The sequence below is a fragment of the Lepidochelys kempii genome, chromosome 12 (assembly GCF_965140285.1).
Source record: "Lepidochelys kempii isolate rLepKem1 chromosome 12, rLepKem1.hap1, whole genome shotgun sequence".
Taxonomy (NCBI): Eukaryota; Metazoa; Chordata; order Testudines; family Cheloniidae; genus Lepidochelys; species Lepidochelys kempii.
The window spans coordinates 23,172,033-23,191,270 of NC_136391.1; the positions used below are offsets into that span (position 1 = coordinate 23,172,033).

Genomic DNA, 19,238 nt, shown 5'->3' on the forward strand with positions numbered 1-19,238 from the left:
TATTAACATAGTTTGTACTTTTAAGAAAGGGGGGGAAACGTGATCTGGGTAACTACAGGCCTGTTAGTTTGACATCTGTAGTATGAAAGGTCTTGGAAAAAATTTTGAAGGAGAAAGTAGTTAAGGACTTTGAGGTCAGTGGTAATTGGGACAAAATACAACATGGTTTTACAAAAGGTAGATCATGCCAAACCAACCTGATCTCCTTCTTTGAGAAGGTAACAGATTTTTTTAGATAAAGGAAATGCGGTGGATCTAATTTACCTGTATTTCAGAAAGGCATTTGATACGGTTCCACATGGGGAATTATTAGCTAAATTGGAAAAGATGGGGATCAATATGAAAACTGAAAGGTGGATAAGGAACTGGTTAAAGGTGAGACTACAACAGGTCATACTGAAAGGTGAACTGTCAGGCTGGAGGGAGGTTACTAGTGGAGTTCCTCAGGGATCGATTTTGGAACCAATCTTATTTAATCTTTTTATTATTGACCTTGGCACAAAAAGTGGGAATGTACTAATAAAGTTTGCAGATGACACGAAGCTGGGAGATATTGCCAATACAGAGAAGGACCAGGATATCATACTGGAAGATCTGGATAACTTAGTAAACTGGAGTAATAGTAATAGGATGAAATTTAATAATGAAAAGTGCAAGGTCATGCATTTAGGGATTAATAACAAATTTTTTGTTATAAACTGGGGACACATCACTTGGAAATAACAGAGGAGGAGAAGGACCTCTGAGTATTGGTTGATCCCAGGATGACTATGAGCCGCCAATGTGATATGGCCGTGAAAAAAAGCTAATGCAGTCTTGGGATGCTTCAGGCGAGGTATTTCCAGTAGAGATAATGAGGTGTTAGTACTATTATACAAGGCACTTGTGAGACCTCATCTGGAATATTGTTTGTAGTTCTGGTCTCCCATGTTTAAGAAGGATGAATTCAAACTGGAACAGGTACAGAGAAGGGCTGCTAGGATGCTCTGAGGAATGGAAAACCTGTCTTATGAAAGGAGACTTGTAATAAATATAAAGGGAAGGGTAAACCCCTTTGAAATCCCTCCTGGCCAGAGGAAAAAAATCCTCTCACCTGTAAAGGGTTAAGAAGCTAAAGGTAACCTCACTGGCACCTGACCAAAATGACCAATGAGGAGACAAGATACTTTCAAAAGCTGGGAGGAGGGAGAGAAACAAAAGGTCTGTGTGTCTGTCTATACGCTGTTTCTGCCGGGGATAGACCAGGAATGGAGTCTTAGAACTTTTAGTAAGTAATCTAGCTAGGTATGTGTTAGATTATGATTTCTTTAAATGGCTGAGAAAAGAATTGTGCTGAATAGAATAACTATTTCTGTCTGTGTATCTTTTTTGTAACTTAAGGTTTTGCCTAGAGGGGTTCTCTATGTTTTGAATCTAATTACCCTGTAAGGTATCTACCATCCTGATTTTACAGGGGGGATTTCTTTATTTCTATTTACTTCTATTTCTATTAAAAGTCTTCTTGTAAGAAAACTGAATGCTTTTTCATTGTTCTCAGATCCAAGGGTTTGGGTCTGTGGTCACCTATGCAAATTGGTGAGGCTTTTTATCCAACATTTCCCTGGAAAGAGGGGGGTGCAAGTATTAGGAGGATTGTTCATTGTTCTTAAGATCCAAGGGTCTGAGTCTGTAGTCACCTAGGCAAATTGGTGAGGCTTTTTACCAAACCTTGTCCAGAAAGTGGGGTGCAAGGTTTTGGGAAGTATTTTGGGGGGAAAGACATGTCCAAACAGCTCTTCCCCAGTAACCAGTATTTGTTTGGTGGTGGTAGCGGCCAATCCAAGGACAAAGGGTGGAATATTTTGTACCTTGGGGAAGTTTTGACCTAAGCTGGTAAAGAGAAGCTTAGGAAGTTTTTCATGCAGGTCCCCACATCTGTACCCTAGCGTTCAGAGTGGGGAAGGAACCTTGACAAGACTCAAAGAGCTTGGCTTGTTTATCCTAACCAAAAGAAGGCTGAGGGGAGATATAAATGCTCTCTATGAATATATCCGAGATATAAATACCGGGGAGGGAGAGGAATTATTTAAGCTCAGTACCAATGTGGACACAAGAACAAATGGATATAAACTGGCCGTCAGGAAGTTTAGATTTGAAATTAGACAAAGGTTTCTAACCATCAGAGGAGTGAAGTTCTGGAATAGCCTTCCAAGGGGAGCAGTGGAGGCAAAAGACATATCTGGCTTCAAGACTAACCTTGATAAATTTATGGAGGGGATGGTATGATGGGATAGCTTAATTTTGGCAATTAATTGATCTTTGACTATTAACAGTAAATATGACCAATGGCCTGTGATTGGACGTTAGATGGGGTGGGATCCGAGTTACTACAGAGAATTCTTTCCTGGGTGTCTGGCTGGTGAGTCTTGCCCACATATTCAGGGTTTAGCTGATCACCACATTTGGGGTCGGGAAGGAATTTTCCTCCAGGGCAGATTGGCAGAAGCCCTGGGGGTTTTTTGCCTTCTTCTGCTGCGTGGGGCATGGGTCACTTGCTGGAGGATACTCTGCACCTTGAAGTCTTTAAACCACGATTTGAGGACTTCAGTAGCTCAGATGTACGTCAGGGGTTTGCTACAGGAGTGGGTGGGTGAGATTCTGTGGTCTGCGTTGTGCAGGAGGTCAGACTAAAGTCTGTGATTCTATACTTGAATTAATATTTTCAATTTACCATTATAGTGCTACTGCACTATACTTCAGTGATTCTTATCTGCATATCACCCATTGTCTTTTCCCCCTTAATGTTGACTATCCACCCCTGGATATGTGAAGAGCCGGAGTGGTATTTTTCTCAAATTTCCTGAGGTGTGAGCCTACAGCATAACTTTTGTATACCTATAGTTACATCAGAAGAACTGGCATGAACAAACTATTGAGCTATTTGTCTCTTTCAGTTATATTGAAGCAATGTTTCCTACGCACTACGTGGGGATAGAAGCTGATTCTTCATTATAAAGTCTTCACCTTTGTTTTGTTCTCCTATATGATTTAAAAAAAAAGTCCTCTGGTTCATATTTGAGATCTGTAAATAGAATATTTAAAGTTCAGTACACATAATTTGAAAATGCTTCTTTTTAGTTCTACTAACTGTATCCTCTGCAAATAAATTTCTACAGCCTCATGTTAATTCAGCACAGGATGCGGTTATTACTGTCTCTCATGAACACAAAGCATCTTCCCCAGTTCTAACTACCAGCCTAATGTAGTGGTGCTATGTCCAATCGTTCTGTTCTTAAACTAAAAAGCTCAATCCAATTTCTGCAATTGACTGAAAATACTATTACTACGTGAGTAACTTGTTTGACAGGTTCCAAGCCCCAAATAATTGGATACCTTTATTTAAAGACACTTCAACTGACTTGTAGTGTGGTCCTATTCTAAGAAGTTGCTATGCAAAAATGGCACCATATTACCTGCTCCTTGTGTTTACTTAGAATCATGCCTACTGTCTTTAGCAAGAAAATTAAGCTTATACTGTTTTTTATTCCTATTAGAGCCAATCTTTTCCTCCTTTTATGTCAGAAATGTGTATTGAGTATAATTAATTGGAAGATACTGGTACCCCAATTTCACAGGTGTAACTGAAGGTTTAATTTGACCTAAAGAACTTTTATTTTAGGAGAAAATAATGAGAATAAAAGAATCCAGGCTGAGTTTGGAGGACTGCCAGTTCACAGAAACACATTTCTAATTTTAAATTGAGCATGTTTACTGTGGAACTCCAAAACGTTTTTCAGTTACTTTTCAGAGAAGAACTCCACGTTAAGTGTAATATTATAAACATGATGCTGCATTAAATTCCCTTCTAGGTTTTTTCCCCCAGTCAATAATCTCAAACCGTGTTTGTGCTTAAATATGGCCACTATTTTAACCTCTGACCATACCACATTATGGTCTGTGGTTTATGGTTAATGTTTTTTAAAGGAAGTAAAAAGGGAAACAATTATTTCCTTAGCTTCCAGAACAATACAGTTCTTAAAACACAAAAAGTGATTGTTCAGAAATGCTCACTACCAGTAGAACTTTACAGTTCAGCGAATATTGCCTTGCTATCTTAGAAAATTAGTCTTGTGCTGAGAAATATGCTTTTTTTACATTTGCACTATCTTAATGAATAAAGCCATAGCAAAATGATTAATGCAGGTAATGCTTAGTAGAATCATTTCATGCTGAAATTTTAGTTATATTCTGAAGTGTTTTGTTACAAACCTACATTCACTTCAGAAGACTTCATCTGATCAGTAGAAACTGTACTTGATACACTTAGTATTTAAAAAGTAGGTCTTCATGCCATAGTGAAACTTGCTTTTTAAATTTAAATATGCTGAATTCATTTAAAATCAGTATCTTTAGGTAGGGTTTCTAGTGTTCAGATGGTGGTGATCATGGTGGGGAAATAGACAATATCCACAACAATACAAGCCAACTTACCCATGAAAATTATTAGCTCACTCTGCCACTCCAGACCTTTGTAGTTTGAGGCATTCAGATGTAGGCTAACATGAAAAGGTGCTACAAATACTCTGTCAAAATGTAACATGTGTTAGGGGGCTTATTCCTTCACCCACTTACTTCCCTGGTCCTTCTCGCATGAACAGAGAGCAACAATACCCGAAGTCCAAAGGTGCAAATAATTTTATGTTTATTGGGGTGAACTTCCAGCAAGCATGATTCCAGTTTCCTTCCTTAGTGTCCCCCTTCCCAGCTCTGACACCACAGAGCCTTACACCTGTGTCCCTGTTCCCATTCCTGCCCTGAGCCAAACATGATTCCAATTTTCCCACCCCAATTCCCTGTTCCCATTTCCCCTCCTCACACGCACCCACTCACTTCCTGACTGACTGCAGACTATATAGTAAAACTTGAGATCTGCTTAGCTGTACCTTAACTAATCATTTTCCTGAAATTTAACTAACCAATCCTAACATATTGTAACATGATTATGTAACCAATTCTATCCCACCACCTTAATTAGTTTACACCCAGCAAAATTAATTACACAGCAGACAGAAACAATCAAAGAACCAGACAGAGATTATACAGACAAACAATAGCAAAGTGGGAACTATAATGACAAAACAATACAGAAGTGAGGATTTCACATCCCAGCTATTGATAAGTGAGTTCTTGCCAGATAGGATGCTATCAAACTTAAGTTTCTTTTTACATCTTCTAGGCACTTCCCTTTCTCCGGAGGTGACAGGCATTATCAGGACAGGAGAATATTCCTAACAGCCCAATAGCACCTTCTTTCAATGTGACTAGTTTGGAATGTGAGGATGTGACCGGTCGCTTTCCAGCTTATGGCTGCCTCTGTTGCTTAGCCAAAGGCCTTAGCCTAAGAACAGGGCCTCAGACTGTCCCAGAAAGAGAAGTACACCGGCAGGCAATGGTTTTGATTCTTTCTTTTATACCTCTATAACTAGCCAAGAATACACCTAAATTCTTCAAGTACAGGCCTTTACAGACAGGCCTGAATATCTATATCCTAACACTATGGTATCCAAAATGCTGTGTATACAAGGCCTTCCAGATTTCTGATTTTCTATGGTCTAAAACTGGAAGACTTTATTATTAGAATATTAATTAATTTAGGCTACCATTTTTAGTAGAATTGGGAAGTTAAATATTTAATCAGTAGTGACTACAAATTTCTGTCTTTGTGCTTGTTAAGTAAGCTAATGTTTCATTTCATAATATTTTTTCAGATATTATGGAAGAGGGAAGCAGTATTGCAGTATTGGTGCCAAATATTGTGGAACAGGAAGCTGTACTGATTTCTGAAACGGTCATTGGCTCAACACTAGAAAGCAGTGAAGATCATAGAAAATGTAAAACTGATCCTCTAATCCATGTTATCCAAAAATTAAGCAAGATAGTAGAAAGTGAGAAGTCACAGAGATGCCTTTTAATAGGGAAAAAACGTTCCCATCCTAATACTTCTACACCATCTTTTGAAACACAAGATCTTTGTGAGATCCCAGCTAAAACAATGGAACTGCCCGTTATTGGCATTAAAAAGACTGATGAGCTACAAGCAGATTATGTAACCAATTGTCTTCCACAAAGTAAAAGAAAGGTTATATGCTACCAGTGTGGCCTATGTAAATTTCTATCACCATCTCTTTCTATACTACAAGAACATATAAAACAACATGGTCAACAGAATGAAATTATATTAATGTGCTCAGAATGCCACTTTGCTTCTAAAAACCAAGAAGAACTTGAAGTTCATGTCAGAATTCACCATGAGAATGATGGCAAAAACCAGCCAAATGTGCAACAATGTGTAAATCTCTCAGCTTCATCTTTGCAAGGGCCAGCGGAAGGAAGTGTCAAAGCAGGCACTGATCAGGCAGTAAATCTGGACTGTAAAGGCATAACTCGGTCTACTCCTATAGCTGAAATGGGTGGGAGAAAATGGTATACTTATGAGCAGTATGGCATGTATCGGTGCTTAATTTGTAGCTACACTTGTGGTCAGCAAAGAATGTTAAAAACACATGCATGGAAACATGCAGGTGAGGTTGACTGTTCTTATCCTATATTTGAAGAAGAAAATGAGCCTGCTATCTTGTCAGATGCAACTGTAACTCATACACCTCATAGTGTGGATACAATTGTTCTCTCTCTAGAAAATAATGAACTAGACATCCATAGTGACCATTCTCTTCAACTCCAGATTTGTAGCTCCGAGCAACTGTCATGTAAATCTCCACAGGTGGTAGAAAATGGAAAAGAGGAGGAGGTCCTAAGTCAATCAACAGCCCTTTCCCCTACTGGAGAACCGTTAGAGGAAACCATATCGGATACAGAGCAAGATAATTTGATAACTGATAGCCTACTTTCATCAGCACAGAAAATCATTAACTGTAGCCCAAATAAGAAAGGTCATGTTAATGTAATAGTAGAGCGCTTGCCAAGTGCTGAAGAAACTGTTTTACAAAAACCTTTCTTAATGAACACTGACATTGACGCTGAGAAAAAATTATTCTCAGAGGAGTCCCAGGTTGTGTGTGAAGGACCTGGTGAAGTTTATCACTCAGATGAAATTGAAGAAGTAATAATAGGATGGAGCAATACTGAGAAGAAAGATAATGATTTAATCTCTAATAAAGGCATAGCAGCTGATGAAAATGCCCCTCCAGTGCGAAGAAGAACAAATTCGGAATCTCTGAGACTGCACTCGTTAGCTGCAGAAGCTCTTGTTACAATGCCTATCAGAGCTGCAGAACTAACAAGATCCAGCTTTAGGGCCTTCGCTGCGGTAAACTCTTTAGATGCAGATACAGGACAAAGACAGTCGGATGGCGCTTGTGCAGCCCATTCTAAAATGGTATCATCACTTAAAAACGCTCCAGAGGGATTAACTAGTTTAAACCAAAGTGACTGTGCAATAATGGAGCTACAGAAGGACAAACCAGAGCTATCAGAAGCACCAATTAAAATGGGCATTAGTATGTCGCTGCTCACAGTAATTGAAAAACTGAGAGAGAGGACAGATCAGAATGCTTCTGATGATGACATTTTGAAAGAATTACAGGACAATGCACAATGCCAACCTGTGAATGACATGAACATGCCAGGAAGTAACCTGGTAGAGTACATACCTAATGTAGATCGACCATACCGCTGTCGCCTATGCCATTATAGCAGTGGCAATAAGGGCTACATAAAACAACACTTGAGAGTCCATCGTCAAAGGCAACCATATCAGTGTCCTATTTGTGAGCATATAGCTGACAATAGTAAAGATTTAGAAAGCCACATGATCAACCACTGCAAAACCAGAATGTATCAATGCAAGCAATGTGAAGAATCCTTTCATTATAAGGTGAAGTTATTTCCTTTGCATCTGTCTAGAATAGCAGTTTAACTGTTTGCTACTAATTAACTGTTTTATTACTTTATTTTAATTAAACTAAGTTAACCACAGGAATTATCAAAGTATGGTACCTTGGCTGCAATGTCATTACAAATGGAGACTATTAGAACTACTCTTGTACTACTGTATTCTTGCAACATGTCTTGCAACCTCAAGTTATTTACTTTTACGTGTCCTCTGTTTCTTTGTGAAAAATATTACATTTTCAGTGAGAGTCATCATAGTGACCCATTAATGCCCTACTTCTGGCCTGTTAACCTGTAGCAATAACAGGAGGGAATGGAAGCATTAGGAGGGGATAGTCTAGATAACCTAATAGGTCAGAACTTCAAAGTGGACTCAAACATGACCCCTCATTGGGAGTGGGTGCAAAACCAGAGATGGTTCTTCTAGAACAAGGTTTCTCAAATTCATTGCACTACAACCCCCTTCTGACAACAACAATTACTACATGACCCCAGGAGTGGAGACTGAGCTTGCCCAAGCCCTGCTGCCCCAGGCGGGGGCCTGTAACCTGAGCCCTGCCACCCAGGACTGCAGCTGTTGGGCTTCGGTCCTGGGTGGTGCGGCTTTGGCCCCAGCAAGTATAAGTCAGCCCTGGTGACCCCATTAAAATAGGGTCCCGACCCACAGTTTGAGAACAGCTGTTCTAGAAACTTTAGCCCAGAAAAATCTGCTGAGTGATAAAAATTTCTTTATTGCTGCTTCATGGAACAGATGTTATGCAGGGGACCAAATCTGAAAAATTACAGTCCAGAGCTGAATACTGTGCCACGGTCACAGTTTTAGCCTCTCTGTTTAACACATTAGTGTTGCAGGATGATGCATTTATATGTGAATTTAGTGCTTATGAAAAGATATCAATAGCACTGATAACTGTAGTCTTTCAGTCATTCACACAATTGGGACCAGCACAGGCAATGGCAGTGCAAACTTGCCCACTTGTCCTGTTCAATCTTAATTTGGGAGGACAAGGTTTAGATTAAAGTAAGTCACCTCCATAGTTGATGAGAACTTTTGTCATGGCCAGTAGAAGGTGGAATGACATCTTTCATCTAAGCCTCTGGATAATCACCAGAAAACGTAGGCACTACTGATCTGGTCCACATTTGAACATGTGAATTAGAACTGATTGCTTCTCTATCCCATTACCAGTAACCTGAGCTACCCAGTCCTATTTTTCTCCTATCCTCATCCCCCTCATTTCACTGAAAAGACATTTTTCCTATTAGGATTTTATTATTCTTTGAGAGTTTCAGTATATTACTATATTATATCTGAATGTGAAGAAAAGTTTAATCTTAAAATTATTTTACATTTAGAAGAACAGGAAGTTACTTCAACAAGTCACTTTTTTCTAATGATCGATTTTGCTTTTTAAAAAAAAAACTTCTTGCTATTTAATATCTGTCAGATATCTAATGTCTACTCTTTAAAACAGTCAAAAGCATTTCATTCATTGAGTTGTCATCTTAGTACCATTTTTTGCATTTTATATGTTGTTCAGTTCGTCAATTAACTGAGGCATTCTGCAAATACATATGAGCTAATGTAAACAATAGCTTTGCAAGTTAGTGCAACATGAAGTGACCACTGTGTATTTATAAAAAGAAAAGGAGGATTTGTGGCACCTTAGAGACTAACAAATTTATTTGAACATAATAAACATCTCACTTCATCAGATGTAGCTCACGAAAGCTTACGCTCAAATAAATTTGTTAGTCTCTAAGGTGCCACAAGTCCTCCTTTTCTTTTTGCTGATACAGACTACACGGCTGCTACTCTGAAACCTGTGTATTTATAGAGTCTAAACTTAAATATTTTAGGGAAAGGTGATTTTTTTTTTGTTTGTTTGTTTTTTTAACAGAGTCAGCTGCGAAATCATGAGAGAGAGCAACATAGTCTTCCAGATCTGCTCTCAACAGCAACATCTAACAAACTAATAGTTTCCAGCGAGGCAGATGAAAGAGAAGGTACTGTATATATTTTTATATAAGATACCAGTAAAGAGTCAAATTTATAGTGTTGCTACTGGTGTGTTGTATTATGAGCTTATGTTTCTCAAAATTTTCATTTAGGCAGAAAATTGTTATGCTTACTCTCAGCCCAAATGTGTGCAGGGTTTTCAGAAGACTTGGGAAAATTGCATGGTTTTGACATACCCTATCAGCATTTGACAAGCAGTGTCTTCAACCAGTTGAGATATTTTTGTGTGTGTGCACAGGGATAGCTCAGATCACTTCTTTTTTAAAATATCTATTGCCGTGGATGTAGTCCTTTATGGACTAATGTCCTTTGAGTTTTAGGAAATATTTTTAGAAAATTGCATAGTGGATGTGGAAAAGATTTTTTTTTTTAACTGACTTTCAAATAAGCACATGGACATGCTCTTGAATGTCATACTTCAAAATTATTTTATTGTATCTCTATTATGGAAGCATTAATCATAATATCACTTGCATATAGTAGGTAAAAATATTTCCCAGTTTACATGAGGGGGAATAAATAAACAAAGCATCTGTTTCCTCTACCACTCTTTGTTGGTCTTTTTAAATCTAGTTTGTAAGCTCTTTGGAGCAGGAACGGTCTCCTGCAATATGTGTATATATAGCACTTAGCACAATGGGACCCAGATCTCAATTCGGGCCTCTAGGTGTGTTGTAATATGTATAACAACAAAGTGGCTAAGGGCCCAGTTCTGTCACCTTTACTCATGTTTTGTAAGGACAACAGTAATCCCATTGAAATCAGTGGAACCATTCATGGAGTAAGGAAGGTATTGCTTAATGTGAGCAAGTATGGGCTGTTAGTAATTTGCCCAGAGCCATGTGGTAAGTGTCAGAATAGAGTTAGAAATATAGTTCCTGGCTCCCAGTCCCATAGTTATGCTACTAGACCATCCTGGCTCTTATTTACTGGCTCTGACATTAAATATACAAGTCAGAAAAATCAGTTATTTACCTCACCAGCACTAAATAAATTTACCTGTTAGCTTCCTTTTTGTCCCTCTGGAAGCCACCTGGGATTTATATATATATATAATTCCAGGAGATTGAGCTTTAGTGTTTTGTTACTTTCTTCAGGCCCAAGTTAAAGAAAATGCTAGATGAGTTTTGTAGGGGTTTTGTTTTGGTTCGCTGGTTTTTGATGGGGCATGGGTATGCAGGAAGAGCTCCTTAGTAGAAGAAAAAGCGCTCTTCAAGCACACCTGTTATTCTTCAAAAGAAATAACATGAGCATTTTTATAGAGGTGATGGAAAATAAGTGTTGCTGGTTTTGCTTTGGTATAAATGTTTGCACAGCTGTGATTATCACCATTGTCAATGCTTGCAATTGTTTAACCCAAGATTTTTAGAAGTGACTAATGATTTTGGGTGCGTCAGTTTTTGGATGCCCAACTTGAAACACGTGAAATGGGCCTGATTTTCAGAAGGTGCTAAGCAGCTCCTCTAGAAAATCTGGCCCCATTTAAGGTGTTTCTGTTAAAGACCCAAAAATTGAAAGAACCAAAACTGCTAGTCATCTTTGAAAATCTTGCTCTTTAAAAAAAATTTTTTTTTTGCAATTCTTGCAAATTAAGGACTTGATCTTGTAATTCCTCTGCTAGAGGAACTCCTATTCAAGAAGCTAGGCCTGACCTAAATTTACTTTAAACATTTTAATAATTTTTACTCATTTTTACCTTATGTAAAATGTTACGGTCATTCATTTTAGACGGATATTCACCCGAAATTAAAGTTGGTAATAGGATTTGAGTGAAAATGTTTCTCCTTTTAAACTTTCATTAAACTATATTTTGGAAAGCTTAAATTATTTAAAAAACAATTTACAATCAAATTATGGCACCACCACAGTCCAGATGCCATCGTGTCAAACAGATATCATCCCTACAAAGCTACCCAAAATGAAGAAATTTATGGCATAGCATCTGTTTATATGAGAGATTCTGAACTGGAACAATTTCATTTTTTGTTTATGAAATAGTCAGTCCAAACATCTCTTTATTCATCGTGTTATACAGTAAACTTAAAGAAAGCATTATAACACTGGATATTATTGGATTGTAAATGCCTAATAATGGACTATAGTAATAAGCTGTATTATAGGAGCACCTGTTCTTGCTGCTAGAATAAGGATTGTCATTTCCCACATACACAGTGCACAAATCTCTTCCAAAAAAACCCACAAAATCATGTGGGGAGGAAAATAATTCCAAACTGGCAATTTAACTACAGCCCGGAACATATGATGGATCATAACTTAACTGCATTTTGTTAAAGAATAAATCTGAACTAGTGACTAGTATAAGAAATTGCTCCCAAGTGGGTGCTGACTGGTGGTTAGCCACGTCTAACTATGCAATAGAGGATTCGTTTGCAGTATCCTTTTATCTTGTTAGCTACTGTTTCTTTAATGCCATCTAACTAATAAATACCTAATTCCTTACTAGAAAATAAATTCAGAGCCAAATTAATTCCCACTAATGGAACCTAGCCTTTCTACACTTTGTGGTAGAAAGTTCACTGAAGCGGGAGAGCAATAGCAGAAGCCATTCACAGTTTCTGCTCTGCTGGGGGGTCTGGACCTTATTGGTGTCTTGTGCTAGACCGAAAGCATGTTAATCTCCAGAATACACAGATATGTATCCACCTGTATGAACGATATAGCGGTTAATACAAACTTAATAAGGCTGCCATGCTAACATCATGGAAGGTTTTTTTGTACAGTAATAAAATGAATGAATTGTGGGGAAAGTTCTGATGTACCTTGCTTTCATCAATTTTAAGGCTGAATCAAAGAATGTAGGCCCAGTATCATTCCATGTCACTTTATCTTGTAGAGATTTCAGAACACTGAGCAATTTTCCACCATGTGTTTCAGTTCATGGGTGGAGCAGAGTTAAGCATGTAGGATCATTTTTTTGTTAAATGTGCATATATACAGTTATCTAATTTTTATGTCCATTAAGTATATGTATTGTTGGCAGAATAAATTCTTGGTAGCATCAGTCTAGAGGTCCAGTCATTGCCATTGATTTTGCATGTTGAAGCTCTACTATTAGTCACTTTTGGAGTGGTTTTCACTTGGAGGATAAATCAGCTGTCTGCAAACCTCAAATTAATGTAAAGTATTTTTAAAAAATACTTTCACATCACTTATTTGTCCAACTATGAAACAAACTGAAATAAAATGTAGAGGAAGTGGGTTTTGCATGTCTAATTATAATAAGCTGTTCACTCAAATATTTGCTCTAAAGAATCAAGAAGAACAAGTTTGTATATTTGCATATCATGACATTAAATTTAAAGTAAGACTTTCTTTAATTACATTTGGAAAATCATGGCTTTGCTACTTTATCTCTTTAAAAATGTTGCTTCCAGGTTAGCATTCTTTTCGGATCCCCTTTTTTAAATTGTTAGCTGCATTTATATCTATCTATCACCTTTTACCTGAGATCTGGAATACTATTAATGCAGAACCCTCAGCAGATGTTTAAACCCCTGTTTCGTCAATTGCTACTATCTGAAATAGAGCTAGTTGTAACGGTATCAGAGTTACAAATTAAAAGAATGTCTCAAAATTCTTTTTAGTAACCTCAGCACTTTTTGTGTAGTCTGTCAAATTTCAGTTTTGGCAATGATTATAATCAAATGTTGATCGGCACTAGGATCTTGGGAGATTTTAAATCTTAGAGTTTAATTCAGACTTACTTTATTCTTCTCTGATATTTTTTGTTATTGTGTGTCTATTCTTTACCAGTTTTATCTTTCTGATTCCTGACCTCTCCTTTAGGTCAAGGCATTTGGGCTGGGCTTTAGTTCTGGCAAATTACAGAAGCAGTTCAGTTTTGTCCACGTGCTTTCTCTTGTACACAAGGTCTGGAACACTGTTAACGTAGAACACTCAGCAGAAGTTTAAACCCCTGTGTATGTCAGATTCTGCAATCTGGCAGCACAACTAGAACAGCAGTTTAGGACTCCCATCTTATCCACTGCAGTCCTGGCTTTTAAAGCTGATTGTTTTTCTCCTTAAGACAGCAGATTAAATGGGGTGATGTCCCTTCTGTGGGGAAAAGATATGCTCTAGGAATTATTTTGGGGAAGTTGTATGGTCCTGTGTTATATAGTTCAGTCTACATGATCACAAATGATCCCCTGTGGCCTTAGAATCTATAAATCGGACTCTGTCAGGAGCCACAGAAAGGGATGCTTCCATGAATGCTCCCATCCCTTAACCCTGCCAGGGAAGGGGGTCTCAGTCTGAGCTGTTCATTCGTGCTCCTGAATCTATCCTCCCTCCTACTTCCATGCCAGAGGAAACTCTGCTGAAGTCACCTCCACAAAATCTGGTTCAACCTATTCAGCTCTTGGGACTCAGCAAATTGGACTATCCTCGCCACTCAAAAAATGATCAAAATAAGTCCGAAACTCTCCCTGACTCCTCTTCTTCTGCTGCTCTTCATTCTCATTTCCCCTATCTCAGCTACTAGGAGTAATTCAAGAGTTGGTAAAGGAGGAAGCATTGATCAGGTTTTTTTTTTTTTTTTTTTGTTCCAAACCAAATTGGCAAGAAGGCCATTGTACATGGACCTAAGTAGAGATGTGCTAAAATCACTCCCTCTTTCTAGGAAGGAACTCCTATCCCAGGACTAATCCCTATATTACATTTCAGAATACCTGAGCCTGACAGCCTGGCTATTGATTGGCAAATCTTAAACAAGACAGAATACTCCTAGCCTCACACTGGCCTTTTATGCACTTAGCATTCATGAGGACAAAATTCTCCTGTTAAAATAGAAGGATCAAATGTAGGAAACCAGACCTTACAGTTTTTCTGGATTTCTTCCCTGAGTCTAAGACTTCCCATTATTGTTTAAAGCTGAAACACACGATGCAATGTCAAACACAGGCTCATGTAGTGTCTTGTAGGTCGCCTGGTGGTGTCAATGTTCCTTATGGCAACGTGTATCCAAACCAACGGGTAAACCTTTCTTCCCTATCTGGACTCTGCTAACAATATTACAAGCCCTCGTGACCCATCCATTCTACCTGATGGAATCTAACTTCCCTGTTTGTGTATGTGTGTGGGTAGGTGGTGAGGAGGAAGGCAGAGTTCTGTTTCCTGTTCACAGTAATGTCAGCAAGAAGAGTTTTTGGAATCTCTGTTCTTACATAATTTGGAACTTGTGTCTTCAGCAAAGGACATAGTTGTCCTTGAACCCCAGAATCATTCATTTCCAGGTCAAGTTTCCTTCATACTTCATGGGAAATCATCTTTTCTTGATTTGTCCAGTTCAACACCCAAGTATAGCATGTAGTAGATATGAGAAATGCTGTTAAAATATATCTGAGTAAAAATGACCATTTCAGGAAAATGTCTAGATTTCTCTCCTTTCCTCTTAAATGCCTGTGCCTGAAATCTTTCTCATCTGGGTGTAGCGAGTGTGGTATGACTGACGCTTATTCAACTGAAAAAAAACCAGTCCAGAAGGGATGAGAGCCTGCTCAACACAGGTTCTGAGGCAGAAAGAGCATCATCCACTATGGTATAAATCTGCATTGCTGCCACATGATCTGCCACATCAGTATATGTTTATAAAGGTCTAGAAGGTTGACCTTTGTTCCTCTGTGGAAGCATCCTGCAGCAGGAAGGTGCTCCAAGTGATGGTCCCAAAATTGGTTATTATTTTTAGGGAAAGGGGACATTCTCCCTTCTGTCCAAGCTATTTCTCCCTCCTACTAACTTTTCCTTTCTGCTTGCCATGTCACAAGTCTCAGATAGGAGAAACATCAGGATCCAGAATGGAAAACTTGTTACCTGATTACTTTGGTTCAGGGATTCCTCTCTACCCCACTCTGTCCCACTTGAAAAGTTTTCCAGTAATCTACACCCTGGTCATTTCAAGGCCCATGTATGTATCTAACACAGTTAGGTATTATTAAATGTAATCTTCTAATAAGAACTTGGTATGAGGATGGAAGGGTTGTAACCAAGCTCCAGAACCCTGTTGATGAATCTGAACTATCTTCCAGTATTTGCAAGAAGAAACGCACAGCTTAAATGTCTTACATTGGCTGAGATGTCAGCCCCAGAAAGGAAATATTTAGGTATTTCGGACTGAAAAAAGTTAATATTTTCCTCTACTTACACTCATTTTTTAGTTCTTACAAAAATCTAGATTATCTCCTTAATGGTTTATATTATACCTTAAATCTGAACATCCCAAACTCTTTTAAGATGATGATGGGGTATGAGTGGGAGATAAAATGGCTCTCCTAGCCAAAACTTTTTCAGGAAGCCTTTGATTTTGTTTGTTCTGTTGTTAATTGTTTCTTTTTCTTAGTGCCTACCTTTTCCTTGGACTTGATTCTGCAGTGCAGTGAAAATGCTGAGCCTAGCAGTTTCTATAGCATCACTTTATAATACTACAAACCTGAGATTATGACCTGACTGCAGGAATCAGAGAAGGGGAGAGGCTGGATTGTGAGGGAGAATGTACTTCCTAAAATATTAATAGCTCTAATAAACAGCAGGGAGTATGCAGAAGAGACTGGTAAACTAAATTTACATTTATTATGTATAGATGTCCATTTCTAGTTTGTTTCAGTGTTGAAGTATCACTTCAAAATGTTGATAATTCATGTTTCATAATTTTATTCAGTCCTGAAACTATTGTCCTAGAACTTCCTATAGTAGAACAAATATTTCTAAAACAGTGAAATGTATTATGTACAGGGAATAAGCCTTCAGTCCAGAAACTCTATAGATGCGATGTGTGTGACTACGCAAGCACAACATATGTTGGGGTACGAAATCACAGACGGATTCATAACTCTGATAAGCCATACAGGTGAGTGTCTTAATTGTTGTTCACTATCGCTGGGCTTTTGAACAGCTTAACTTAAAAGTTTAAATTGCTCATGTGTTTATTTTAAAAGTGGCAAAGAGTCCTGTGGTACCTTACAGACTAACAGACGGATTGGAGCATAAGCTTTCATGGGTGAATACCCACTTCTTCTCTACAAGGTCCCACAGGACTCTTTGCCGCTTTTACAGATCCAGACTAACACAGCTACCCCTCTGGTGTTTATTTTAATTTCAGTTTGTTTTTAAGGGTATCATTGTAGAAAGCATTTAAAATCAGTTTAAAAGTTTTACTAAGAGGCAAATTAAACTAATCCATTCAAAAATGGAGGGAGCTGCTGGCTCACTCAAACTATATAGTTAGGATCCAATAAGCTTCTTGTGATGGTGCTACAGTATGTATCTTCAGTTGTACATATCTGCCGTTTTTTCTGAATTTGAAACAATGAAATGTGACAATTTGGAGGGGGAAATAATGAAAATGTTACCATATTTTACATTAGATAATTCATTAATGTCTTCAGTTGAAGTGTGGCCGATTTCTGGATTTCCTGTACAGTTGAGTTCATTTTGGATTCACTCCACTGCAGAGCGTTATGCCCAGTCATATTTAAAACTTCAAAAGCTTTGTTTTAAACTGGTAAGACACAAATAACAAGGTTCAGATACCTCAGTGGAGTGGGGAGAGGGCAACCATGATTATGGCTACGTTTTAGTCCTGGGTATTTTTAGTAGAAGTCACAGACTAGGTCACAGGCAGTAAACAAAAATTCACGGCCCAGGACCCCCACTGGTGCTGGGGGGAGGGTTGGCGGGGCTGGCGGGCTCCCTACCTGGTTCCGCAGTTCCTGCCCTGCAGTAGCAGGGTTTGGTTATGGGAGGGGGCAGGGGGTTTGGGCACAGGGTGGGGTGAGCCGGGCTCTGGGCAGTGCTTACCTGGGGGGCTCCCCAGAAATATAGATATCCCCCTCGCTCAGGTGCAAGGCAGAGGCGTGGCCGCCTCCGCCTGCAAGCACCACCCCTGCAGCTCCTATTGGCAGTGGTTCCCAGACAATGGGAGCTGGGAAGTCAGTGCTCTGGGGGGAGGCAGCACACAGAGCTGCCTGGCCACACCTCCACCTAGCAGCTGAGCGAGGGGGATGTCGCCACTTCTGGGGAGACCCCCAGGTAAGCGCCGCCCAGAGCCCACCTCACCCTGTCCCGTGCCCCAACCCCTGCCCCCTCCCATACCCAAACTCTGCTGCTGCTGGCTATGTGGGGGAAGGTGGCCCGAGACTACCCCAGCAGCAGCCGGTGTGTCTGACGCAGGGGCAGCCTGAGCTGCCCCTGAGCCCGATGCACTGGCCTCTGCAGAAGTCACGGAAAGTCACGGAATCCATGATTTCCGTGACAAACCCACAGCCTTAACCATGATGTATTAAGCCCTGCATGATATTGCAAAATTCTGCCCTTTACTTTGCCCCTACACCACTCAGTTTTCCCATAGGTTTTCAATAGGTTCACTGTTACCAATCTTAGATAAAAGACATTTTAATAATTTCCTCATAGGTCTATATAGAAGCTTCAATAATTTGTGTTAGTAGTCTGTATTACTCTGGGGGGGGTGTTTTTTTAATAATAGTTCCTTTTCTATTGCAGTTTTCCATTGATTGTTGTATAGATTCAAACAAATGTAATTCATACTCACTCAGTGTGGCACTCTATCCCTCTCTAGTGGCTGGACAGCAGAGGTTAGAGTCCCTACCAGGCTTTGAGCCAGTACAGCTTGGTCTTTTAGTTCATGCAGTGGAAGCTCTGAGTTTTAGATATCCAGGTCTCAGGTTCAAATCTCACTGCTGATGACTCAGCCAGCTGTGTTGTGTTACACAGAAATAAACCATAATTTGTTTGTGACAGTGCTTCAGTATTGGTGTTCTAGAATGTTTTTCCAAAAGTATACTTACAGGCAGCTGGAAGATGTTTTATCACAAGCCAAATGTGGGATGTCATAGTGTCTTCACAAAGATCTGGTAAAACTTGGAGATTTGCTTTAGAATCAAAGACTTACAAGAAGAGCCTTTTTATTGGGGGGCGGTGGAGGTCCCTCCTTTAGATTCACAAGAGTTCTTCATTCAAACTTGACAGTGCTGTGGAAAGCCAGGGTTCCAGCAGGAAAGAAAGGAACAAACCAGAAAAGATCAGCTACAATCAGTGATGGCTGGTTCTTGAAATAAGTAGTGAGGTGGTAGGTACCAGAAATCCTCCTTTCCTGTCCCCACTCCAGCTTCCTACCCTCCCCATGCAAGTTGGCCAGATTGTCAATGCGAAAAAAACGAGGACAGCATTACAGCGTCTGACCTGGATGGCTTTGGTGAAAAGGTAGGGAAGTTCCCAGTGAAGTGGGTAGAAAAATGGACTCTCATTGCTCTCCCCAACCTCCATCTAATAGAATGAAAAACTGAAACCCTTT

The 19,238-nt window shown here is 39.2% G+C and overlaps 1 protein-coding gene across 8 annotated transcripts in view; it reads left to right on the plus strand.

Annotated features, from left to right (window-relative positions):
• The window catches only part of ZNF507 (zinc finger protein 507), a 51,739-nt gene that overhangs the window by 8,594 nt on the left and 23,907 nt on the right, over positions 1-19,238 (plus strand). For 3 of the 8 annotated variants that reach the window (XR_012154497.1, XM_073307824.1, XM_073307825.1), the window contains exons 2-5: positions 5,748-7,873; positions 9,792-9,897; positions 16,661-16,775; positions 19,053-19,147. Coding sequence is in view for 6 of the 8 variants with exons in the window: in XM_073307824.1 (XP_073163925.1) it covers positions 5,753-7,873; positions 9,792-9,897; positions 16,661-16,775; positions 19,053-19,125 (2,415 nt within the window). In the remaining 2 variants the exon portion in view is untranslated. Of the gene's footprint in view, positions 1-5,215; positions 5,432-5,747; positions 7,874-9,791; positions 9,898-16,268; positions 16,776-19,052; positions 19,148-19,238 lie in introns of those variants that run through there. The other 5 variants (XM_073307818.1, XM_073307823.1, XR_012154498.1 and 2 more) reach the window with 4 other exon arrangements.